The 25,310-nt window shown below is 48.0% G+C and overlaps 2 protein-coding genes across 2 annotated transcripts in view; one reads left to right on the top strand and one right to left on the bottom strand.

The window, feature by feature from the left end:
- LHPP (phospholysine phosphohistidine inorganic pyrophosphate phosphatase) overlaps window positions 1-17,203 on the bottom strand; it is an 89,623-nt gene extending 72,420 nt beyond the window's left edge. The window contains exons 1-3 of the mRNA XM_049809966.1: window positions 17,076-17,203; window positions 3,138-3,325; window positions 2,228-2,381 (exon numbers count right to left, since the gene is read on the bottom strand). Of these exons, the coding sequence (XP_049665923.1) occupies window positions 2,228-2,381; window positions 3,138-3,325; window positions 17,076-17,191 (458 nt within the window). The 5' untranslated portion in view covers window positions 17,192-17,203. The remainder of the gene's footprint in view (window positions 1-2,227; window positions 2,382-3,137; window positions 3,326-17,075) is intronic.
- Window positions 17,204-20,845: 3,642 nt separating this feature from the next.
- On the top strand, window positions 20,846-22,797 carry NKX1-2 (NK1 homeobox 2). Its single transcript, XM_049810586.1, has 2 exons — window positions 20,846-21,077; window positions 22,159-22,797. The coding sequence occupies exons 1-2, from the start codon at window positions 20,846-20,848 to the stop codon at window positions 22,752-22,754; spliced, it is 828 nt and encodes a 275-aa protein (XP_049666543.1). The 3' UTR covers window positions 22,755-22,797.
- Window positions 22,798-25,310: the final 2,513 nt, after the last annotated feature.

The raw sequence follows: 25,310 nt of genomic DNA, 5'->3' as shown, positions 1-25,310 counted from the left end.
TTGATTCTGTATTTCATTTTGAAAGATGGTATTACATAACACAGAACTTGGTTATTTTACGTACATTAGCCATTCTGCTGTTGGTTCAACATTTCCTCCTTGTCCTTCTAACTGAGAAGCAGTAAGGATTTTTTGCCCATGTTGTAGGATCAGAGCGTGAGTGTCAGGTAAGGCAACACAATGGATTTAACTGCTCCTTCCTGCTGATAAGTTCTACTCAACTGGATCAATAACCAGAAACTAAGAAGGGTTTTCATGCCCATTATGGTCTATTGAACCACTGAAAAAATGTTGTCACTACAGTTTCCTCAAGCTAAACATGCATAGTCTTTTTTAAGCCCATACATCACACAACAGATAAGAATAACTCCTTCAAGGCCGTTGGGATTTGTCATTACTCAGTGCTGGCATTAATAACCTCCTGTTTAAAAACTCAGACTACATCTAACTGAATTGTTTTTAGGAAAACATTCAAAATCCCTGACTGGATTTTACCTGCATGTGAAAGCAGGAGGTTAGAATTTACCTTTAATGTTCAGAAAACAATTAAAAATGTCTTTTGATGTTCAAACTATCAAAAGAATTGATCTGTCACTTCAAAAGCACAGCTGTATTTGCAGGTCTTCGCCATACACACCAGCCCAGCCACTTCTCAGTGTACCCTTGGGTTCTCCCCTTCCGTCTTTTTGGCCACCTCACTTTACTCGCAGCCAGAGGAACATCTACCCCCATCTCCAACATAGTTCGAGTGGAGCTTGTGCATCGCAGCTACTTTGATAAATTGGTGGCGTTTCTATAGTAGCAAATAAAAACTCTCCTGGCTTCTTATTCCTCATGTATAGCAATTCTCAAGCCACCAGCATGAAAGCGTTCCCTTACGTATAACAGTTTCACACATATGAATCAACCTGCAGAGATGCTAATGCCAACTTTCAGAGACGGGATCTTTAAGTACCACTCAAATAGCAAGGAGTCATTTACGTCACACGGGCCATTAGCCACATCCAGTATCGCACCTCAGCCACTACAAATGTGGGCAGGATTCAAACCTGGAAGAAGAAACCTGGCTGACCGTTGGCCGAAACAGGGAATTTTTGGACCACCTGAACCTCCTCACCTTTGGTAACTTGAAGATGCTGGAAGATCAAATTGCATCACAAATCTACACCAACAGCCCTTTATCCAAGCACGGCCTGTTGGATTTTTTTTGTTTGGTTTGCATTTCTTTCACTAGTAAAAATCATTTCTTTACAGTTCAGACAGGAACACATGGCTACACGCAGCAGTTAAACCAACAGTTCTCATCTCTGAGATCTTGCAGGGGCGGAGACAAAAAGACAAGCAGTGCCTGTAATCCTACTGGCCTCTTGCAATACTCAGTCACTTGCGACTTGAACACATCAAAATCCAAATTCTCCATGACTTCCATGGGTTTTTTAAGAGGCTCTCAGACTTGCTCGTAAAGCAACAAAAGTCCTTTTCCTAGTGGCTTACAAAACTACAGCTATTTAACGCTCCCACTGCCACCTGCAAACATGTGGATTGTTTCATCAAGGTCTAGCTCACACTTGAATGCTGACTTTGAAGGGTTGGAGGCTGGCATCTGCTGTGCTTATACACCAGGGTGTCTCCAGGTTCTCTAAAAGCTGCTACAATTCCTCGTCAGAAGAGCAGCTACATCTCTCACCCTCTAGCAATCGATGAAATACATCCACACAACTGCTTACTTTGCACTGTCTACAGAAATAAGATCACCAACAGCTGAAATTCAAGAGATGCCTCACCCAGTGCTGTAGCAGCACAGAGACACTGCTGATGAGTATTTTCAAAGTCAACTGGAAGATTCAGCATGGCAAGTTCAGTGGCTTCCAGTGCCCTTTGCAATCCTGCATCAGCACAGGGCTGAACTGTGGCTCATGGAGAGCATCCATACCACCTTCTTTTAGAGACCTATTTCAGTGTAATCACCTCAGTTTTCCCTTACACCCCTGGAAAGGCTATAAGTGACTCAGGACAGGAGGCCAAGTTAGGTGACTGATTACCCACTGAGGGCTTTTCATTGACAGGTATCTGAGCACATCAGCCTCCCAGTCCAGACACATAGATTAACAGCTTAGAAATTGGTACTGTGAATGCCCACACCAATATCTGGCCTCCATTAAGTACAAAGACACTGGGGGAAATTAAAAAATACAGAGACTTGAAGAAGAAACAGTGCTTAACTCACCCTCTTCCAAGGGAGATCAAAACAGGCTTCTCCATCCCAATCAGAACTCGGAAAGCTTCATTAAGGTTTGCATAGGTGAAGTTTTCTGCTGCATCTCCAATAACCACACAGTTTGGGTTTGCTTTATCAATCTCAGCAAATTCAGGGACGAGATCTACAGAAGGAGGGGAAAAAAAAAAAAAAATCCACAAATCCCTCACCATTTCAAATGCCATTGGAAGTGATGGTTTTCCCCTAGATTTGTGTTTCCTTTCATTCATTCCCTGACACATAAAAAAAAAATTAAAAAGAAATCCAAGTCTCAATCAACTGTTCTTTAGACCCCTTCTAGTCCTGCCCAGATCCTGCTATTCATCTGTCCTACAACAAAGAGCCAAATAAACCATTTCCTACCCTTGCCTTAGCTCCCGTCACCCACGTCTCAGTTCTATCTTAGCTCATTATACCCAAGCACCTCGACCCGAGACAAACTCCTGGGTAGCTGAATGAAAATGTGTAATAGCAAGGGCAGGATCCACCTCCTTTCTCTGTACCCACATCCTACAGAAGAAAACACTTTAAACTTAAAACCTCTGCCATGATAACAACGACAATGCCATGTCTTACAGAAGACCTCGCCTATCTCCTAGTCTCTGTTGTTAGTAGCAGACTCCTCTGTGCACTTGCTGACCCTCAGCACAACTCTGTGCCTTCCCTGTACCACTGCCACAATTGAGATCTCGCTCAGGCCAGACCACTATGATTTATTCCAGAGTCTCATGACTACAGAAAAAGCTTTCCCTGTAGGAAAACAACAGCTGGGAGCTCCTCCCCCCGCAAGCTATGGGAATTCACTGCTCTATCCCAAACACCCGCATGTCTCTGGGGTGTCCCACTATGTCTCCCAGCATCTACTGCAGCGGTGTCCCACCGTTGTGCACAAGCAAGTGCGGCCTCAGGCTGCGCTCCTTCAAAATGCGGCAGGCTGCTGGTGCTGGGGCAGTGACTTCATCCACGGAGATGTCAAAGCCCATGCCCTGGAGCTTCTTCACAAACTTCTCCCGGGTCGCTTGGGTTTCGTTAGTGCAGAACCGCAGCTTCAGCCCAGATGCTTTGATCCTGTTGAATAGCAACACATGGGTTAACCAGACATAGAAAAGGAGCTAAGAGTACCAGCTTTGTTGTCCCACTGAAGCCTGAGCGTGCATCACGACATCACCACCCCCAACTTGGATAATTACAGCAAAAATGCAAAGAGGATATTCCAGAACAGGAGCAGAATCCCTTACTGTGACCAAGACACATGTAAAATATTGATTCTGGGCACTACAGCTGCAATTTTCATGGGTAGACCCCCTGCCGTAGCATGTAACTGCCCTTCTGGAGCAGAGAGCCAAGCTGAATAGAGCAGCACAGGTGATGCCCAGCATCCCCAGAATACCACAGTCTGTCAGGCACACGCTCCTTTACACAACAAAAAACCCCAAATCCAGTTCCTTTTCTTTAAACCGGTCCAGGGATGTAATCACACATGACCTGAAGGCACTGCACAGCCATGAGTACAGTAGCTGGTGTGATACCACTGGCTATTAGCATTTTAACTTGGATTTTCACTTTTCCGCTTCCTGATCACCTGCTGCAGTGATTAGCTGGAGGTAACAGCAAGGCTTTGCACTTCTGCAGACTCCAGGTAAGAAGCCAGCTAGTTGCAGTGATGCTTATATCAACACTGGGGTGGCTTCAGTTACATTCATCATTTAATCTCTCATAAAACACCTGCGCTGTTAGTTTGTGGGTAATCCTGAAAAATATGGTACTTCAACCGATTCATTAATAAATGTTTACAGGCAAATGGCTTCTCAAGGGAAGAAAACATGGTGCCAAGTGCCCAGAGCCAAGGACGTGGTTCCTGTGGATTGGTACTCTGCAATCCCGTGTCAAGTCCTCTGCCTCTGAGCGGCTTTATTTCCTGACCCAAGCTGTGGTGACCTACTGGGGATGTCACAAAAAGACCTCTTCTCCAAGGATGAGCTGTCAGCTATTTGGAGAACCAATGTATTTCAAAGTAGCCATGGAAAATCAGAAGCATTGAAAATGCATCACAATTTTTTTTTAAATATTTGTCAAAGGAAGGGACTGTCACTTAGCTCCTCAAATATATTAAAATGCCTAATTTTTGTCAATTTTAGTGTGAATTTGTACATAATTATCTTTGAGGACCTGAGCTCATACAGGTTTGGATACCTAGGTAGGTTCGGAGCTAGTCTTATAAATTCTTATTAAAATATTATTACTTTTCTTTGTGTTAGGATGAAAAAGGACTTCTCTGTTAGGAAAGCCCCTGCACTGACTCTCAAGACAACAAAACATGCTGGGTTCCTTTTCTAGGGAAGATGATCCCAATCGGTTGGCGCAAACACCAAAACCACCTCGAGGTAATGCATCCGGTGACGAACTTTCCATCAAAGGATTCTTAGAAATCTGGTCCTGACCCAGAAAGCCCCTTCCACTCATTAAAAATGCACGCCACTGTCTTCTTCAGTAACGCTGGTGATTCATTTCTTTCTTATTATTTGTCTTTCCTAATCATAGGTATGTGAATTATCAATTACACTTAGTGGTTAATTGCCCTTCATAAAGATAGCTTTTCTATTTTAAATTAGGCAGTTAATATATTGTAACTAATAGCATCCACTTGTACATTATAAATATATCTTCATTGATTGGAGCAGTGAATGTGAGATTCACTCACAAGTTAATGAAGCAATTGAGTGAAGAAGTGCAGGGTGTACCCAGGGAATAATTATTGTTAATGAATTATGATGTGACCTTCTCAGAACAATGAACAATTGGTGTGACAGTGGGATGACAGTATTCCACATCTGTTATTCGAAACACGGTTTCAGCTGTAGTTAAAAAGCAAAGCAGTGTAATTTGGATACATAACAAACTTTAATAGAGTGTGCCGTGGTTAAAAAAAACTTATTCTAAATGCAAAGCCTATCTGCACACTCTTAGAAAAAAATCCAATGATTCACGACTGCCTGGAAGCAGACATTTGTTGAATAAGAATCTATTCTTTCTCTTCCTAAAGGTCAACGAAATGAATCCAGGAACAACACTAACCACCGACTTGCACAGACAAATAAGCACCCTCATGGGTCAACTCGGTGAAAGCAAAGACTCAGTTTTCCTATACTACAAATTTAACTTCCTTCTCAGAATTTTAGATGATAAACAGTTACATTTCTGAAAGGCTTGACGAAAGCGGAAGCAATATGGACACATCCTGGACTGCTTTACGCCTTCGTGGCCACCAGCAATTACCACCTCAACAAATGGGCTCAGTAAATGCTTAGGATCAGGTGAGGACAGGCCCAGCCAGTCAGAAAATGGGACTCCTCTGGTGAAACATGAAAAGGAGTCTCAGAAATATCCTGGAACACTAAACAAAAGAAAAATTAACAAGAACTCCGGAGAAGACTTATTTCTACAAAATACCTTTTCAATGAAAAGCCACTTTCTCCTTCACAGTTAGCATCTCTAAAAAGACCCTCTGCTAGCTCTCCGCCAAATTCTTGTACAGTACAGTCACACTCACCAGTACGTGCATGATTACACACACACTGGGACGAATCCATCCCTCGATGCTCAGCACGGGGACCGTGAGCGGAGCCTGCAGGCCAGCACACATCAGCAAACAACTATTAACTCAGCTTAAAAAATTAGGGAGAGCTTTTAACAACAGCTCTACATGGGGGAAATCCTGGCTCGGCTCGTGTTTACAGCAAAACTCTCCTTCAGTTTTCATGGTCAGGTTTTGCACCAGGAGAAACTAAGAGAGATGGCCTGAAGGTCTCTGATAGAGGCGAGATGCTTCACACAGTGAGTCTATACTGCACTGGGCGCACGGCTGCTAAGCTGGCCAGCTTAACGGGAAACCTCGAGCTACTGAGCTGACCCAGCCACCAGAGTTCACATTTTAAGAAGCACGTGCAGAGCAAGTTACTGCAATTTCTAGTGCCGGCAAGTGTGAGGATGTTAGGAGAAGAAGAAAGAACAAAATCTGTAATGTGATGCCTTATAAGATAAAGAGCAAGGGATTAGATACCTGCAAGTACAGAAGAATGAGGCAACAGCAGACAAAATACACAACACACATTTTATCAAGATCTCGAGCATATTACAGATTTATCAGCATCTATATTACAGAAGTGCAGGCACACCCAGGAAACCCAGTCAATCAGAGCTTCAGCCGACTTTCATTCATCGTGGCCGTGATAAAGATCCCACTCAAACTCCAGAAGCACCAGAAATCAATCCTGATTAGAGCGCAAGCCGAACGCATGGACAGGCAGCACTGCGCTCCACGCTGCAGGGACTCTGCATGGTCCAGCTAGCTGCAGACATCCCAAGGCTGCCTCTCGCTCCCCGTTCGGGGCCATCAACAGGCTCACCGTCAGACAAATCCACTCTGTTTCCAACATGACTGCTCATACCACTCCTAATGCCCACGAACAGGAACGGGGGAACCTGAACTTTGCCTGCGTGCGGAGAGCTAGGCGTGAAGGGAGAGCAGCTTCTGATTTTTCGGGGCGTCACAAAAGGCAAACTCGGCTAAAAGCATCTCTGCTGAAAAAGAACTTGTCAGAGCCCCTCTAGGGAGGACAACAGAGTGGCAGGGCAGCAGGGAGCAGACAAAAAGTCCAACTGCACCCCTCCAGCTGTGTGCCACACAGGCTCCGCTGCCAGAGCTGGCTGGGCTGGCAGAGCAGGCACCGGCTGCCCGGGGAGCTGCCACGGTATACAGGCACTGAAGCAAAGGAACAAGTCACAAAAGAAACCTCCAAGCCCAAAATTATAAGCGGACAGATGAGCACTGAACTAACACACCAACAGGTGGGTAAGGAGATTTTTTCCTAAGCCTTACTAGAGGAGGCATTTAAACCCAGTCCAGACCAAAACAACCACTCAGTTGCCAAAACAATCCCTAAATCTAGAACCGGGGTATCCACCCGGCTCTGGGCACACCATGAGCACACATATAGGGGAGAGATGGAAATGAGGTTTTTAATTTCAGCCCCGAGCTGCCCCTCACGCTACGCCAGCTCTTTGAACTGACCTTTACCTCATTCTGCCGGAGCAGGACACGACGCTGAGTGACAATGTCCCACAATGCAATTACCGTGCGTCAGATGAGCCGGTCCCTTACAAATCACCTCGAACTTTACACATCTGCTGGCTGTCAGCATCTGCCAGGTTCACTCACCCGAAAATAATGAAAAAACTCTCATTATTGTTCCATAACAGGTAAAGTGTTAGGACAATTATTAGACATCCTGACTGACCTTGTGCAGACTTAACCAACCGCCCTTGCCAACCTTAACGGGCAGCCTTTGGGCATATAAAACACAAAAACTCTTCTTTCAGATGATGTAAAGGTTGTGACACCCGTAGGAAAAGAAATGGCCCCGGAATCTAAGCTGGAAGCCATCACTCCTTCTTAAATTCACACTGTCCTGCACATGGCAGAAGGAACTAAGGACACGGTATAAGGCTAAACTTCAGACTTCCCATCTTTGACCACCTTCTTTTGTAGTGAGGGTTTTTCCTAACAGGGGAGCAGAAGGAGAGTCCTGCCAGCAGGTCCTGCACAGACAGGCAGGGGGGCAGAAAGCAAAATCCTGGAAGAGGCAACAAGCCTGAGCTTGGCAACTGTCCAACGCCAACTTCAAAGGGGTCTGGAAGAGCACTGGTTATGAGATTTCCAGAACTGGCTTTTCATCCTGCTTTTTGGTTTTTCAGAGTCTTTTTTTTTTTTTTTTTTTTTTAATTTAAAAGAAAAGAAAGCATGCTAAGCACTTATGCTATTTGAGTCTTTTGCATCAGCGGACGAATACCAGTGTGCTTCAGTGTAAACTTGTCAGCGCTCTAATACCATCTCTGAAACACAGGGAAATAACAGTACCAGAGAGTTATCTACCTGCAACCAAACAATAAAATAAAACCAGGACTTGTGCAGGAATGTCCTCGCACCTGGGCAGGGCTAATGTTTGCTTACTGCCCTCTGCAAAGGCCAGGGTGCTGGTGCTACAGGTAAAACTTCTCCTGTCAAGAGGAGATGAAACCCAGCCAAGAACAAACTGAGCGTAATGGTCAAAAGTAGAAATGACTTGCCTAGTTTCAAGGTCAATACAGAAGAAAGTGTTTGAAAAGAGCAGAAATTTATACCACTCCTTTAGCCTGCCTGATGGAGAACCACAGCGCATGATGTGGTTTTAGCCAGCATCTAAAAAATTCACTCAAAACAACAAATTAAAATGGGTTTTGCAAGAAAAGATCAGTACTAGTCCTCAACAGCCTGCATAATGGTGGGTAAAATCTCATCCAGACCACAAAATGGTGAGTGATCAGGACAAAGGGAGGCATCAAAACCCTCCATGCCTTCAGACACTGCTAACTAGCAGGCAATGGGATGCCATTCCATTGCCCACAAAAGCCTCCCTGGCTGGCCCTGCCACTGCTGGGGAGTCATGCACCTAGCAAGTCACACACTGCTCTACACAGAAGGCAAAACCCCTCTTCTAGCCCCTGCGATGAACAGGTTACATCTTGAAGTGTCAGACTACGTTACATTTCCGAATTAATGCAAATCCTGGGCCTGATCTTGCAGGCTTTTCCCAGGAGGACCTCCGGCTGCCGGAGCAGCACACACACCTGAGAAGAGGATGCAAAAGGGTTTTCCAGCTCAGCGTTGGCTGAAAGCGATAACCCCTTCTGGGGTCTAGCTGTGGAAATGCCTGTGTGGGGGGAGTACATTCGCTCTGCTTTATGTGCCCTCTGCTTAAAAAGCGTATTTGTGGCAATAATATACTACGCTTTCTCTGCAAATCCGCATTCGTGCTACTTCAGCAGCAAGCATTGTTCATCTTTTAATTTCAGCTTCTGAAAAAACACCAAGCAAAAACATTATTTCAAAAGTCTGAAGGAGGCCAGCCACAAAAGCCTTTCTCCATCCTTAGTTCATTTGGCTAGCTTTTACAACACAAGCCTCCCAATTCCACCAAAACACTGAACTTCCCAGTGTTTTGCTCTCTGGGTGTGATGAGATCAGAGGACTGTGGATGATACCCCATGCGCACTCCTGTGACGCAGCAACGTTCGCTTGTTTTCTGGTTGTTCCTTCTCTATCCCGGTGTCCAAACCTTTCCATTCCTCTGACTTCTGCCATCCTTACAGTATGTCCAAACTACTTAAATCTTGCTGTCGCATTTCTGATGCTACTTTTGTCCCCTGATCTCCTGGTGTTTCCATTCACTGATGTCCTGTCATTGGTCCTGAGTACAGCCGAGCTCATTAAAGCTCCCGTTCTCTGGTGGTCTAGCTTTCTGCTCCATATAGCAAGGCTGGCCTGACAAATCCTTACATACAGCACTTTTTGGCCCCACTCCCCCTTGCATTCTTGCGTCTGAAACTCATCTCCACATCTGCTATCTCACGAGCACAATTTCCTCTCCAGACCCATATGGCTCACCTCACTATATATAGAAGTGGATCATTTGGAGGGAATCCAAAGGAGGGATTGCAAAAGGGATTAAAAAATAGGAGGGCATTACCTTTGAACAGGAATGAAGGCAGATTAATAGGCACATATGAAGGAGCCACAAGAAAAGAGGCCAATGTTATTTAAGGGTGGGCAAGGGTGAAACAAGAAAAGGTACCATTATAAAGCTAAAGACTCTGGAAATACCACTTTGAGACACTGTTTGACAGCAAAAACTGAAAAATCACTAAACTGTAGTTCAAAGTAAACTTTAAAAACCTACCAATGCCTTTATTTAGGTACTTTAATAATTCAGAATTTTTCAGAGGTAGCAATAAATACTGGAAGTTGTACACCAAAACAAACACAAAGTCCATCGTGTCCCGAATTCCCTACAAGGCTGCCTCTCCGACTACCGAATACAGCTGGATACCAGAATTACTGAATAAATTACCCGATACTACAAATCATATTCCACCTGCCTGAACAGAAGAGTAGACAAAAGATTTGTCTACAGATTTGTAGACAACAATATGCCACAACAGTGAAATCTAGAATTAAGCATTTAATAGAAATAATACATGCTTTTGAAGTGAATCTGCAGAAAGGAAGCACAAAGCAGAATATAAGAAGAAATCTTTCTTGTCCATTATGTTTAGCAACAAGATACATTTAATCGCTGCAGGTTTCCAAATTCACTTCAAGTATTACACCTAGCAGTCCCAGACTTTAACCACACTGCAGAAACCGAGTCAGGACTTCTCACTTCGTCTTGTAGTAGCTGGCTGATTGTCATATCGCAGCAACACAAAACCAAGTACAATTCAAACATATTTTGTATTTTGTAACAAAATAAAACTCTGGTATACTTTAAATACTTGGTAATGCTCCACTTTGGAGGTGTCAAGAAAAAAATCTGAACATTGGGGATGCAGTTAGCATGAACAGGTCTGGAATATATCTATTTGCATTAAGCAAAACATTTTTATGGATAATATAATTAATCACACTCCAATAGCTTTCATTCTGTGCTAAAAGCAGTTAGGTGTTTTGCCTCTGAATCTACTAATTATTCCATTAAAATTTCAGTCAAAACCAGGTTATCTTTGTTACGGTTGAATTCTTACTTTGTATACAAACAGCACCTGTTTGTAACTAATGAATTCTCTTTCTCAGAAAAAGAAAGTAAATTGCCAAAAGTTTTCACTTAGCCTATTTTATAAAGAAAGAATTCACTGTCACATGCTCTGCTTACCTACTTTAGAAAATACCCTATTATTTCATTGCAATAGCTCAAAGACCAAATTGCATTCCAAAAAACTTGCAGTGATTTTAATCAGGAAGCAATTGACAACTAATTCCAGTACATCACTTGCAAAGACACCATGGAATCTGAATGGCAATACTGCTGATGATATGCAAAGAATCAGGCTCAGTTCTAAGATTCCAGACTGAGTTCACCAAGCATGAAAGACAGGGAAAAAAATACTACCACAGTGGTAAACTGAGACAAGTCTCAAGCTCTAAATAAAGCACAGAACTAGGTAGAGTGCTGCTCATCCACTTCAGGGATTAATCAGTATCAGGTGGTGGGCAAACAAGTACCATTAGGAAGTAGATATCACTGTAGTAGCTGCTATTATTCTTTATTGGTAAATATTTGTACGGCATGTAAGTAGCCGATGGACAGTAAGTAGCTCAAGACCCTAAAGGTTAATGATGTTTAAATTCCAAATGTGTAAGCACTTACTCATGCAATTTGTGCAAACAGTACTTGGAGTACCCACAACTTCAGGGACACAGATCTTTTTTTAAAAAATAACAAACCTTGTTGATTAGGAAAGGAAATATAGGTTAGGAAGGTCCACTGCCTTCAGAAAACTGAGACCATAGCTGATGTTACAGACTAAAGGGGAGCTGTGACAACTCTGCACCCACTGAGGATCGATTCCTGGATCTCGTTCTGGCTCTGCCAGTGAACAGCTACATGACAATACAGAACTGCTTCGTCTTTTTCTGTCTCTGCTGCTTCAGAAAGGGCAGGTGACACCTACCCTTCTTTGGGATCCACGGATAGAAAGTGCAAAGAGAGTTAACTGCAAAGACAAATGAACAGATATTTACACAAGAGTTTGCATAGTTTATGTGAAAGTCTCTTTCTAGGAGGAACAACTCCTTTGCTATCATATGTCATGAAGGCATAGCAAGCCTTGAAACTTTGAACATCTGCACAGACTGTGCTAAGCCATGCTTCGTTATCTTCCATGACAACAAAGATTTCCTACTCCTTGTCCTACACACACTTTCAGATGGCTCTTTGTAAAACTCACAACTGTCCCACTCGAACCCCCGCATGCTGAATTGCTTTACGGTTCCAGCTTCACTTGTTCTCCTCGCAATCTTCGCCTTGTTAGACTCTCCAGGTATTTTATTTTAACACGACTGTCCAGCTGCTCCACAGCCTCCCTGCTCCCCAGATTTCCGTTGCTCTTTTAAAGAACTCTGTAGAAAGTTGTGCTAACAGATGCGCTATACTGGCCAAACAACAGGATGTTGTAAATGTCCAACTACTGTGTGCTTTTCATATGGATATGCTAATAGGCACACTATCAGCACACAGCTGTAAATGCAAATAACAGAGCACAGGCAAAGCATCTTTTATGGATGTTTAACCACCTTCTGTCTTGTAAGAGACCAGCTCCCTGCTATTTGTAAGATAAAAAGCGAATAGCTCACCTCGTGTCAATGCTGTGTAAATCAATTAAGACAACAACAGCACAGTACAGAGGCACTGTTAAGGTTGGCTCCAGAAGAAGCCTTTAAGTCACAGATGGGCCTTCTGATCTTGTCCGTAGGCTTTCTGATCTGCTCCACAGTGTCTGCCAAGTTAACTGCACGGACTCAGAAGAGATGTGTTTTATTTAATTCTGTTATAAGGGTTTTTTTAAAACAACAACAAACATATACTACAGTAAACTAAACAATCGAGAAATGTTATAGATTAAAAGTTTTAAAGGGCCAAATCATCTTATGAAGCTGCTTTTGGATCTTCTAGTCATCCACCACTCCAATATCCCCACCTAAAGTTAACAATAATAGTGCCCTGTGAATTTAATGACATTCCTGGCACCCTGGCTTCTGGGTTAAACCAGGGGTGCCAATGCCCTTAGGCACAAGGATGCCTGTCTGCCATAGTTGGGCCGAGTAACAATAAGGATCCGGATTCACCTTGTCATTACTGGAGTGCAGAAGGAGGTCTGTACAACAAATACTTCTGTGGTTTATCTTTTCAGCCTCCGATTTACCAGTTCCCTTTCAGTGCATACTGAATCCCAATATATTTCACAGGTAAAATTTATCAGAGATGCAGGTACATTAGCAATAAATAAAGCATTCCCAGTTGTAACACTTGGTGTTTCATCACAAGTTATAACAACTTGGATAGTGACTACTGACGCTTTCCTCAGGAGGGACTTTGCGCCACTGCGAAGTATGTAACTGAAGTGTGTAACTGAATGTCATCTTGGTCAGGATGTTTCAGTATCCATCAGCTTCTTTGGTCATTTTTCTGCTTCATCTGACTGTACTACTAGCTAAAAACAAACAAACAAGAGAGAACCACCCTCCCACCCCCCCAGCCATCATAAACATAAAACGGGCCAAATTCTGCTGGCAGAAATTACATCGCTATTCTCTCAAATACTAACTCAAATAACTGCATAGCAGAATTTGGCTGAAAACAAGAAAAACAATGCAGCAAACTTAAGGAGTTGAAATGGCTTCAGTCATATGAAACCAACCGCAAATGAAAATGTTTACTTATGATTTTTATTGGTGTGTACTATATGTTGTTACACAAAGTTAATTGCTGTAATGGTGTGGGAGATGATGTAGCAAGACAATCTGAAGAGAACACGTCAGCTGTCATATTATGAGACCATATCTGTAGTATGAATTATCAAAATGGTATTTAAGACTCCTATTGGACATATATATGCACTAAAAGATTTTAGACATCTTTCAGCAAAAGACCATATCAATTTGAATTAATTATAAAGTTCCTAGCTATTTGCAATAATGACTTTTTAATTGATACAAAAATGAATTAATTAAAAAAAAGAGCTGCTTTTAGTTTTAATCCATCTGCTTGAAACCACTGAGCTGTACTATGACGCAGACACAAATATTAATGACCAACTGGCAATAGGATAATGAGTCAATAAAGATTTTAAATGGTGTGAGCTAGAACAATTACCAACTTAATAGGCAGATAAATAAGGCTACTTGACTTTACCCAAGGAAAATGATTATTCTTAACCACTTACATTGAATGACCTGAACAAAATGTTTTGGGTTAGGGTTGTTTTTTTTTTTCTTTCCTGGCACTTTTCTATACTCACTTCTGCTGTCCCCAGTTTCCACAGCTATCACTACCACTTCTCCATTGCTTCTTGACATGAAACTGCTCGGAGCCCACACATGCTAAAAACAACCATCATGCTCCCAGCACGCTCCCTTGGAAACAAACCTCGTGCACAGAGCTGCAGAGAAGCCCCACGGCAGCCCACGAAGCGGTGCAGCATGTCACCTCCTCGTGCAGCACGGTGGACACAGCACGGCACGCACCTGCTGACGCTCACCAGATCCTGCCCAAACAAGATCGACTTTCCCAGTGCAGCGTTTGGGAGCCTGTTGTTGGATTGCTTCTCCAAACCCACCGTGAAGACCCCTGCATGCCCCTCCAGGTCAGAGAGGCAGACAGGTCAGATTAGCTACCAAGTCACAGAAATCCCTAAAGAGGAACAGGGGCTTAGACATTTGCAGTATTTCAAACGGAAGCCCGCAATATCTTACATTTAGCCCAAGGCCAGAGTTTTACTGTTATTTCATTAGCATATCTCTGACATTGCTGTAAATTAAACTGCAGTTTACGTTGCCTCTATATGGGAGGTTTCAGCAAATGCAGTGGTAAAAATTATTAAATAACAGCCTGCAACCTGACAGAAAATACCTAGGAGAAAAAAACAATACGTCAAAAGCATCTGGCAAACCACGATGCAGATATTATTGAATATGTCCTGTTTTTTAAAGGAATTATTTGATCTCTGACAGTAATAAAGTAGTTGTTGTTATTTATATTTGTTTTGGCCACGCCTGGAGGATTCGGCTATGACGCGGGCTGTCCAGTGCTACGCACTGCACAAACTCGGTATATGCGATGGTCCCAGCAGAAAGTGCCAGTCAGCAAGAAATGATAAGAGGGTGGTAAGACGCGTTCTCCTGGAAGATGGAGAGCAGAAGACTCTCCTTCAACGACAGACCAGCATCAGCATCAGCGGGAAGCAACATTACCAGGAGGATTTGAGCAAGACGAGAAGGAAAGCCAGGAAAGTTCAATCTTGGCAGAGGCAACCCTGGCAGTGCCTGCCCCTTTGCAGTCAGCAAACAGGCTGCTCTGTACACCCAAGGGGAAACAAATGCTTTCATTTTGCAACAGACCTTTTCTCTTAGGGTCTCTCTTGAATCCTGAGCCTGTAGCATAGCTATGGAAAGGCATAAGAACAGAAATCATGCTGAAATATTACATAAAGGGGACATGGAGGAATGGGAACAGAAGTCATAGGTGATCCCTTGGAAAACTCACGTGCCACGGTATTTCAATACAATGTCTTTATAAAAGCAGCTCTTCCCTCTGCCTAATTTCACCAAATTCCCTCTGAGTGTGGCTTTCCTGTCGGCCGTCCTGGCACCCACAAGCTCCCCCTGGTCAACTGCGGCCAGCTGAGCACCACAAACAGGCCAAGAGCCTCAATAAGCCTAAAACTTGCTTCAAACACTGCTTTCTGACAGTGCTGGAAACTCTGATCCTGTAGACAAAACCAGAAGATTCATCCAATGACACTTTATGTGCCTACTACATGTATTTTAAGCAATATGAACAAAGATATAGTTAAAAAAAAAAGAATTCTTTGCTGCGTTTTTGTTGTTTATTACCAGTACCTTTGGATCTTCTCCAGTTCTGCCTTTTCCACGGTGGTGCCACCAACATTTAGGCACATTTAACTAAACTTGTGTGATTAATTTTAGTGATTTCAATACTTCTTCCTGCAAATTTCCCTGCTTGATAAAGTACTCGCCACAGGTGTGTCTGTGCTGGGTGGTCCCAGAGGACAGAAGCCACAGAGATGCTCATCAAGCAGCCTGTCAACGCTTCACACTGGCTTGTATTTTGACATTTAAAACATTTCAAGTGGGGTACGCGCAGCAGTGCTCGCCGCATGAAATGGATCTGGATTTTCTGCAGGTTATTGAAACATCACGTAGAGCCAAAAGGCTCCTCCAGAAACCCACGACCTCCTCCAGTGGGGCAGACCCACCAATCAATACCTTCCTTTAAACGAAGACAGCCCTGCGGCCATTGCTCTCCCCTGGCCCCATCCTGCTCCTCCAGTCAAGTAGGGCTGATAAAGACATACTGGCAAGTCAACCTAGTTAATAGAAGTTAGTTAAAGAAATGAAATCACTGTCTGCTTAGCAGCAGTTATTTAGCTTGTGTTAACTGGACTGCATTACCCAACTAAACGCAAAGGAGTTCACTACCTGTGGGCACTGGTGAGCAACTTGCCACGGCAATACTTTGCTTTTGAGTCACTTATAAGCTGGGCAATCATTAACTGCAGCACTGCAATTCTCCATTTCTGCTGGGTTGCAGGTTCTCTGCAAGAAGTCCCAGCTAATTTGACAGCAAAGCTCATCAATTTACAGAAGCACCATGCCAGTGTGGGCAATATTTTAAAAATGATTACCGGGGGAACGTGCCAGACCTCTTATATATTGCCTGCTCCTGCTACACGTGCACCGATGACAGCAAATACAAAATCAAGCGGGGCTGTGATCTGTCTGCGCTGCCACGGGCTCCTTTCCCCACCAGCCCAGGAACAGCAGATCCACAAACTCAGTGGACTCCTTCGCAGCTTAAATAAGCCTAAAAAAAAACCACCAAGGCGACCCAAAACGTTCACGTTTGACATCCTGTCCCACTCAACTTTCACACAGACAACCGCGGGGGGGGGGGGGGGGGGGGGGGGGCTGCACAGTCGGGGTGGTTTTAAACCCCGATCCTCGCACGCTGTAGCTCCAAAGCCCAGGGTCAAGCCCACGCTGTATGTTTCGGGCTGCCAAGCCCGCACCGCCATCTTCTGGGGTACCCCCCACCCCGGGCGGCCCCTCACCGGCCTCCTCCTCCTCCTCCTTCTCCCCGGGCTTAGGGAGGGCGGGCCGGGCCGGGTTCCTCCGACTCCCCCCCCCCCCCCCCCCGGCACCCACCTGCGTACCGCCTCCACCGAGCCGGCGATGGGCACCCCGCCATCGCCGCCGCTGTCGTAGAGAACCCCGCTGACGTCCAGCAGCAGCCCCCTCACCGCCCGAGCCCAGGCCGCCATCTCCCACCACCACCACCCTCCCCGTCCCGCCGAGCCGCGGGCGCTGCTGGGAAATGGAGTCCGAGGAAAGGGAGAGACCGGGGTGAACACGGCAGCCTTAATGCATTCCGCCCCCCCCCCGCCCCGCCTCTCAATTAATTTATTAATTAATCATTACTGTTGTTAACACACCTGAGGCAGGTGGCCGCACGGACCAAGCTTGGTTTTCCTCAGGCGATCGCAGGAACGCCTTCTTCGAGAGCGCGGCGAGCGCCCGGCGCCTCCGCTCGCCCGCCAAAACGGCGGCTCCTCTCCACAGGTACGGCAAGCAGCCTCCGCCTCCGGGCTACCTGCCGCCAACAGCCCCGGGAACGGGCCGGCAAACAGCCCCGGCCATTAAAAAGCAGCCAGTCGGAGAGTGCCGGGGCTCGTTCCCTGTTTCATGATAAACTCCCTCAGGTATCGGGTCCCCCCGAGAAGAAACTTCCATCCACTAAAGCACGGACATTGCCCGAGGCGGACGCTGTCAAAAGTAAAGGCAACATAACGTGTTTCCTTAAAAATTTCTCGAAGGGCTCCAGACCCTCAGCAAGAGCACCCCGGGGTCTCGATTTGGGTCAGGCTTTTTGCGAAGCGATGACGAGCTTGCCGTGCTTCCATCTCGCGGTTTCCCTCAGGAGCGGCAGCATGGTGGGATGGCGGATTCCCTCACGGGCCACCCGTGCACCCCGTATCGCACCCTGCACCACCCCGGCTGCCTCTGCGGGTCTGTGGGAACTGAAGCAAGACAGGATTCGGCCCTCGGGGACCAAGGCGCTGATCCACACAGCGGCAGAAGTCTGAGGAGACCCGCGTCAGCTTCGGCCGAAACACTGACAGGGCCGTGCCTCGCCTCGGTGGCATCTTCTTGTACATGCCCAACGCTTCGCATAGACAACCGAGAAAAAACACACTGGCTCGTCATATAAAGAACGGAACCGATCCCCTCCGTTCTACAATCACGGATAAGATTTTATCAACTGTGTTTCAGCTTTACAGATAATACTGTTTTCTCCCTCGATACAGTCCAGATACTTTCCTATTGCTATTACTATCAATAGCATGCCATGACTCCCAGAATATATAAGGAGCTGCGGCGGAATTATAGTCCACTTTGTTTTAAGAAAAGCAGAGGAGCCTTGGCGGCATTGATTTGCATCACTGTTTCTGGAATAGCCTCTGGCTTCTCCTTAAAGATAATATCTAAACTCAGAAATTCATTAAATAGACCCAGAAATGGATCAGGTTATTTAAAACAACATCACTAATGGCGCAATATCTCAGCTGTCTCCACCGATAGCGAACATTGTCTTGGATAGTGTTATCAGTCCAGGACACCCGCTATGAATATTGATCTGCAGCTTGTTACAGCCATCACTTCACTTGCCGTCAGGACAGGTCAGGGTTGAAACCCACCTAGCATCAAAGCAATTTAAAGACAGCACTCGGGCTGAATTTTAATGCTTGAGCTGGGAAACAGACCAACTTCAAACAGACTGCTAAAACTAATCCATGAACGTGTGCTTTTTCATGTGTGCCTTCCTACATGGATGTATGTTTGTAGGTTGGTGTGCATGCATGTGTTCAACCCATCGATGATATTTGAAGATGGCTGCTAGCTCACAAATTAATCTCAATGCTACAATTTACCTTCTCAGCTCCTGCAGACACAACTCAAACAGAAGTATTTGTAGTCTCACATGTATCGGATTAGATATATTTTTTTTCTTTCAAACTTAAAAAAACTCTGGCACTGCCAAGGCTTGCGACCATTCTTAAGATAGTAAGCCATGCACTTATTTACCATATGACAGTACCTATGATTTCTCCCTGTAGTTTGGAACTAATGTTATGCCACAAAAAAAGTCTTGTTTCAAAATCATTAATCAGCTCTGCACCAAGACTTCATATGTGTTTTCTTTATTTGATCTCACTTTTGAAGCAAGCTGTCCAGCACCTGCAACTGCTCCTCTCCCCTTCCTTCTCCTCCTTCTGCACCTCAAGGAACTTCAAATACATAAGCAATACTTAACTAGCACACAGCAGTGTTTTCCAGTTCAGCACCGCCTTCATTTTCACGCTGGGTGCATCCCCAAAACTAAGCTTTATCCATCTGTAGCTTTAGTGTGTGAACTCCTCAGGACAGAGCTCCCTTCTCTTCTGCACGTGTGTGGTATCCCATACCAGAGGCCAGTGCCAAATGGGCTCTCAGATGCCGCCACCACATAATTAACAAAACCAATTACTCATAATCACATCACCCCGCACATCTTCATCTCTTCATCTCGCTCTCCTGTTATTTTAAGGCCTGTGCCTTTGCAACGCTGAAGAGAAAGCCCAATTCTGCTGAGGCTGAGACACCTGTAAAGAGGAGGAGGGCTGTGGTCTGCACCTCTTCCTAGGAACAAAAGCAGGTGGAGTAGCAGATTCCCACCAAGGGCCGCCATCCCCGGCCTCCTCCAGCTGAAGTGTGCCCCTTCCTTCGTCTACACCTCAGCCTGATTCGTGGCACCAACAAACACAGAAACGCCAAGGAGAGGGAAAAGCATCCTCCTGACCAGACACGGATGTACAGAAACGCATTGTTAGCAATTTTTTAATAAGCACGGCTGGCTAGAAGTGGTCATGGTCATGGGACTGGTGCAGGGTGGAGAGGCCTGACCTGCTGCTGCCTACGCTTTCCCAGTTATGGGTATGATCAGACGATGAGGCGTTTCCACTCAAGGCAAGGAGGGTTAGTCAGGGGGCTGCTCAGCGCAGGCATGCCTCAGTTTCCCTGCCTATTAACTGGGAATAGCGTGAACGCCACGGCTGAGCTGCCGGAGTTAGGGCCAGCCCTTGGCCCAGAGCCTGAACCAGACTGACCCTGAGCCGCCCCGAAACGAGCAGCAAGCTCATTTCTCTCCCGAGGACCGCTCAGTAGCTTCACATCTGTAACAGCTGCCGCTGGCAGAGGGAGCGCTTCAAGCCTGGAGCCTTGAAGCCCGGCGCAGCAGAGGGATGCAGGAGCCCTCCCTTCCTCTCTGGATCCCTCTGAGACACGAGGCTCGCCCCACTGGACCGCCACCGACCCCAGGGCAGCTGCAGGTGGGTCAGCGGAGGTGCAGAGGGAGGACGGAGGCAGCTGGTGGTCTCTCCGGACCCCGGGGGACAGCAGCCGCCGGCGGGCCGCCATGTGCGCTCGCATCCCCGTCCCGGCGGAGACCCCGGGTCCGCTGCCAGGGCTCCTGGCCCGCCCCCGGCCCACGTCTCCGCGTATCCCCAGAGCCGACCCGGTGCTGGCGGGGGGGGGGGGGGGGGGGGGGCAGGTAACGGGAAAAGCCCCGTCGCCGGGAGGTTGGGGCTGGAGGGAGGCGTCCGCTGCGCCCCCCGCGGAGCCGGCGCGGCGGGGACGGGGAGGGGGGGACACGACGCGGGGGCGGCGTGCCAATGGCTGCGCTGCCCCCTCCTCTGCCCCCACCCCGCCGCCGGCCCCTCCGCCCTCCCCCCGGCCCGACCCTCCTCCCCGCCGCTCACTCCGCTCTGCGGCTCGGGAGGTGCCCCGGTCTTCCGCGGCCGGCGCAGCCCTCCGCCGGCTCCGCGCTGGGAGCCAGCAGGTCTCCGGCGAAGCGCGGAGGGTGGGGTTTGGGGGGGGGAATGCCGGAATGCCCGGAGCGCGGGGCCAAGGCGGCCCCCATCCATCATAAAATCTCCTTCTCCATCTTAGACATCCTGGATCCCCAGAAATTCAGCAGGAGACGCGAACCGGCCGCGGGGAGCTGGGGCAGCCCCCCCCGCTCGGGCGAGCGGGAGAAAAGTTTGGGAAGAGTTGAAGTAGGAAAGGACGCTGCTGCTCCCGGCAGCGGGAGGAATAAACTAGAGGCACATGGTAGGAACGCGCTCGAGTTTCTCCGGCCGGCGCTGGCGGGGCGAGCAGGTGGAGGCGCCGGCAGACGGGGACCCCCGGCCCCCCGAGCCCGGCGGGGTGCGCTCCCCGTGCGGGGCTCCCGCAGGAAGATGTAACGGGCAGCGCGGGGGAAAGGCGGGGGGTCTGTGTGTGTGGGGGGGTGGATCTGTATTTTAAGCCTGGATGGTGCAAAGGGAAAAGTTCTCGGTGTCACGTCCCCCCCTCCCCGGCTCCCGCCGTGCGGAGCATCCTCCGCCGCCCGAGGAGGACGGGGCATCCCGGCCCCGGGCACGGCCCCGGACGGACCGCGGCTCTTTCCAGGGCTTCGCACGGGGTATTTTTCCCCCAGTACGGCGGCCCCCCGGCGCCCCTTCCCCCGGGGCGGGAGGGGGTCGGGCGCCCCGGCCCCCCGGCTGGCCCTGACCGGCAGCGGGACGGCCGGCTGGGTAATTGCTCAGCCCGTCCCCACCGGAGGGATGCCTTAGCTCCCGTTGATCGATATCCTATTACCGACTCCCGCCTATCTCCTGCCCGCAGCTTGCAGGTGCCCACTTCAAACCTCCTTCCCCCGGCCTGATCCTAATATTGTTCGATTAAAACTTACCTTTAATAGATGACATCTATCGATCTGGCCCTCGCAAATCTGAAACTCCATTAGCGCGGGGATGGGGAGGGAGGGGGGATTTATTTCGCTTCAGAAGGGGACTTTAATAACTTCTTTTTTAATTGGTAAGAAATCCATATCGACGCCTCCCCCCTCCCCGCTGCAGATGCGATGGCACAGCGGGGAGCGTGGAGGGGCTCTCGCACGGCGGGCGGTTTTTTGTTGTGGGTGGTTTTTTTTTTCCTCCCCTTTATTTTATTTCAACGCTTGCCCTTATTTTATCACTCTTGGCGGGGGGGTGGGGTGGGGAGAAGGGAGGGTGATGGAGAAGAAGAGCCGGGTTTCGAGGGGCAGCAGGCGGCTCGGCGCTGGGTGAGGGGCGGGAGGAAGGTGCGCGCCCCCCCCCCCCCCCTCCCCTCGACGCGTCCCCCCCTGACGACCGCCGCCATCTCCCCTTAGATGCGCACTCCCCGGCGGAGAGCGGCGCCGAGGCAGCGGGGCCGGAGCCCGACGAGGAGGGCGCTCCCGGGGCCGGGACCGGGACCGGGACCGGGGCCGGGACCCAGCCCGCCGCCCGCGCGCCCGGTCCGGAGGAGCCGGGCTCGCCGCGGGGCGCCAGGCGGCGGCGGGCCGAGGCGGGATGCGGCAAACCGCGGCGGGCGCGGACGGCCTTCACCTACGAGCAGCTGGTGGCCCTGGAGAACAAGTTTCGGGCCACGCGGTACCTGTCGGTCTGCGAGCGCCTCAGCCTGGCGCTCTCCCTCAGCCTCACCGAGACGCAGGTGAAGATTTGGTTCCAGAACCGACGCACCAAGTGGAAGAAGCAACACCCGGGCGCCGACGGGGCGGCCCCCGCCGCGTCCCCCGCCGCGCCGGCGGGCGGCGGCAGCCCCAGCCCGCCGGGCCCCGCCGCTCTGCCCTTCCAGACTTTCCCTTCCTACGCCGCCGCCAACGTCCTCGTCCCGCCGGCCGCCCCCTTCCCGCTGGGCGGGGGCCCCTTCGCGCCCTTCCTCGGCCCCGCGTACCTCGGCCCCTTCTACGCCCCGCACCTCTGAGTTGGGCAGAGGCGCCGGGAGCCCGGCGGAGGGGCGGCGGGCCGCTCCCGGCCGGCGGGGCCGAGCCCCCGTGCCCGCCCGGGAGCCAGGGAGGGTCCTCGGCCCTTCTGGCCGAGCGGGGCGCCGCGTCTTCGCTTCTGGGGGTTGCATGGCCGTTCGAAGTGTAAGAAAGTCGATTTTTTTTGCTAGGCGTCACAGCAGCATGTTTAAGGTACATACTTTGACAAAGAGAAAAAAACCCACTGTCGCCACTGGATTTTATTAGCACGTTTGAGATGTAATTATAGGCGTTGGAGATGGGAAAAGTAACCCTCTTGACACATGCCTGACACTAATTCCCTCCACATTCTTCTCCAAGTTCGTTTATAAAACACTCCTCGTTGCCGTTTGGCTTGCCAGCACACGTCTCAAACCTCGAGAGTGCGGGAGCTGTGGCGCTCGTTACTACTGCCGTTACCCTGATGATGATGGTGGTGCGCGTGGCCGTTTCAAATCCCAGGGACGCTCGCCAGCGAAGACGTCCCCAGGCTCTGAATTTGCTCCCGGGACTCGGTTGTGCCCTCTTTGACCCACGGTTCATTATCGTTCCTGACTTCTGACCTGAAAACAGCAAGCCGTGTACTTGGTAGCCTACCCGGAAGAGAGTTTTTCTTTTTGTCTGAGAAGGTGTAGGAAACTGCAGCGCCATGTCATCAGGTGACGAGTAGAAAATTTGCCCGGTCAGTGGGAAAGTCTTTGATTGCTGCTCATGTACACGGCCTCTCTCACGTTTCTCTTCAGTTCATTCCCAGTGACTTCAAAGGCTTTGGACGAGATGTCTAAAGATCATTCTTTTTTCAGGGAACAGTTGTTCTTGTAATAACGCAGCATTAGTGCCGAATGAGGCAGAAAAGAAAACATAAATCGGAGAAAATGATTAGATTATTCATTTCTTTAAAAATGGGGCATTTGTGGTAGAAAATAAGTAAAACGCAGAATTTCCAGCATGCCGAGACCTATTTTCCATAACAGAGAAACACATGCTTTTTCTTTTTTGCTTTTTGGAGCACTTGTTAGAAAGGAAAATCACATTTCATCTTCATCGTTACAAGCACCGGGATGAAAAGGAATTTTAGCTGGGGGCTTATCTGTCCCTGAATGGACGGGAAGTAATTGGTTTAAAAAAATGTCTCATGCAGTTTTGCAAATGATTAGAACATGCTGTTCAAGACTGTATCCTCTCGGTCTCTTACGATGCTTTAAAGTACACATTGGCTCTCCAACCAAAAAATTTAGCTCATAAATCCTATCTAGCTCTTCTTGTGTTTGTCTAAATAAAAAGGTTTTTTAAATTATTCCATGTTTAATTGTTTTTAGTTGTACTTGGGCGAAGCAGCGTTTGCTTCGTGGACTGCTTCCCCACTGGGTGTGGATCTCAACAGTGCCCTGTGATGCATGTCAGCGACTGCAGGTGGTACCCCACCTGCTCTGGGCTGGCTGCGAGGGGCTTCACGGGACACTCCTCTCTTGCAGAAATTGCCCTCCTGACTTCCAGCTTTGCAGGGAGCAGAGGTGTGAAACCCGCAAGGCCAGGCTCGGGGAACGGCTGCTGCCTGCGCCTTGCTAGGCTGGCGGGCAGGCTAACTGAAATGGCCTGCAGTTGTCTTTCCGCACCAGCGAGGAGGTACTCAGTGTCTTCTCAATTATTTGCATAGCTATTAACAAAACACAGGGTTCGCCTCGGGTCATGGATTTGGAAGTCATAACTACTGTGTGAATGTATTTACTTGGAGGTTAAAGTAACTTTTTAACTCTTATTTGACTTAAGTTAGAGTTACAAAAGATGGGGTCATTGCAACTGCTCAGCATACACCCAGAGCTGCCTTGTTTTCTGGCCCCTGAATCAGCAGTCCCAGGTGTCTGAGCCATCAGGATGCAACGCTGCTAACAACCCGGCTGTCCACTTCTGCCTGCCTGGACTCAGTTAAGAGCTCAAGCCCCGCAGGAAGAGAAAGGCGTTCTAGCAGGCTTGTCTAGTCCATTTTCCCTACCTCAAGTTAGGACTAACCGGACCCAAATCCTCTTGACTATTTGTGGCCTCCTACTTGTGATTGTCATCACTGTGCTTGCGAAAACTGGTTCTTCATTTCATTTGGCTGTCACTCTAAGACGTTCCCAGAGCATGAAATGGTTGGTCACCTGCAGTGCACTGAAATCTCTGGTGGAAAAAAAGACTTGTGCCCTGTCATTTGTTATATGATTAGTTCTTTTCCTTAAGAAGTGTAAATTGCAGCAAAAAACAGGGAACGTTACAAATCAAAGTAACGCAAATAGTATAAATTGTCTCCTCCTTTGAGATGTGGTTTCGCTGTTCATAAACCTTTTCAAGGCTCTGTGGTTCGCCAACGATTTTGCCTTTGGCAAAACTATGTTAGCTTTATAGGAAATCTGAATACTTGATTTCTATGCAAGAAATGCCAGCCCTTTTCCCCCCCCAGTCTGTTTAGTCACTTCTATAGCCCAGATTCACAAGAACATTTTACCGTTAATTCCAGAGAAGATAGTGGTCACGGTTCC

This window comes from Accipiter gentilis, chromosome 9 (genome assembly GCF_929443795.1).
Source record: "Accipiter gentilis chromosome 9, bAccGen1.1, whole genome shotgun sequence".
Taxonomy (NCBI): domain Eukaryota; kingdom Metazoa; phylum Chordata; class Aves; order Accipitriformes; family Accipitridae; genus Astur; species Astur gentilis.
Note: the sequence above shows the minus strand (reverse complement) of the source record. Positions and strands in the feature narration are given on the sequence as shown.

Bases quoted from the DNA above. Each gene is read 5' to 3' on its own strand.
- NKX1-2 (XM_049810586.1), top strand. From the start codon at position 20,846: ATGCCGGAATGCCCGGAGCGCGGGGCCAAGGCGGCCCCCATCCATCAT. The intron at 21,078-22,158 runs GTAGGAACGCGC...ATCTCCCCTTAG, and splicing joins GAATAAACTAGAGGCACATG to ATGCGCACTCCCCGGCGGAG.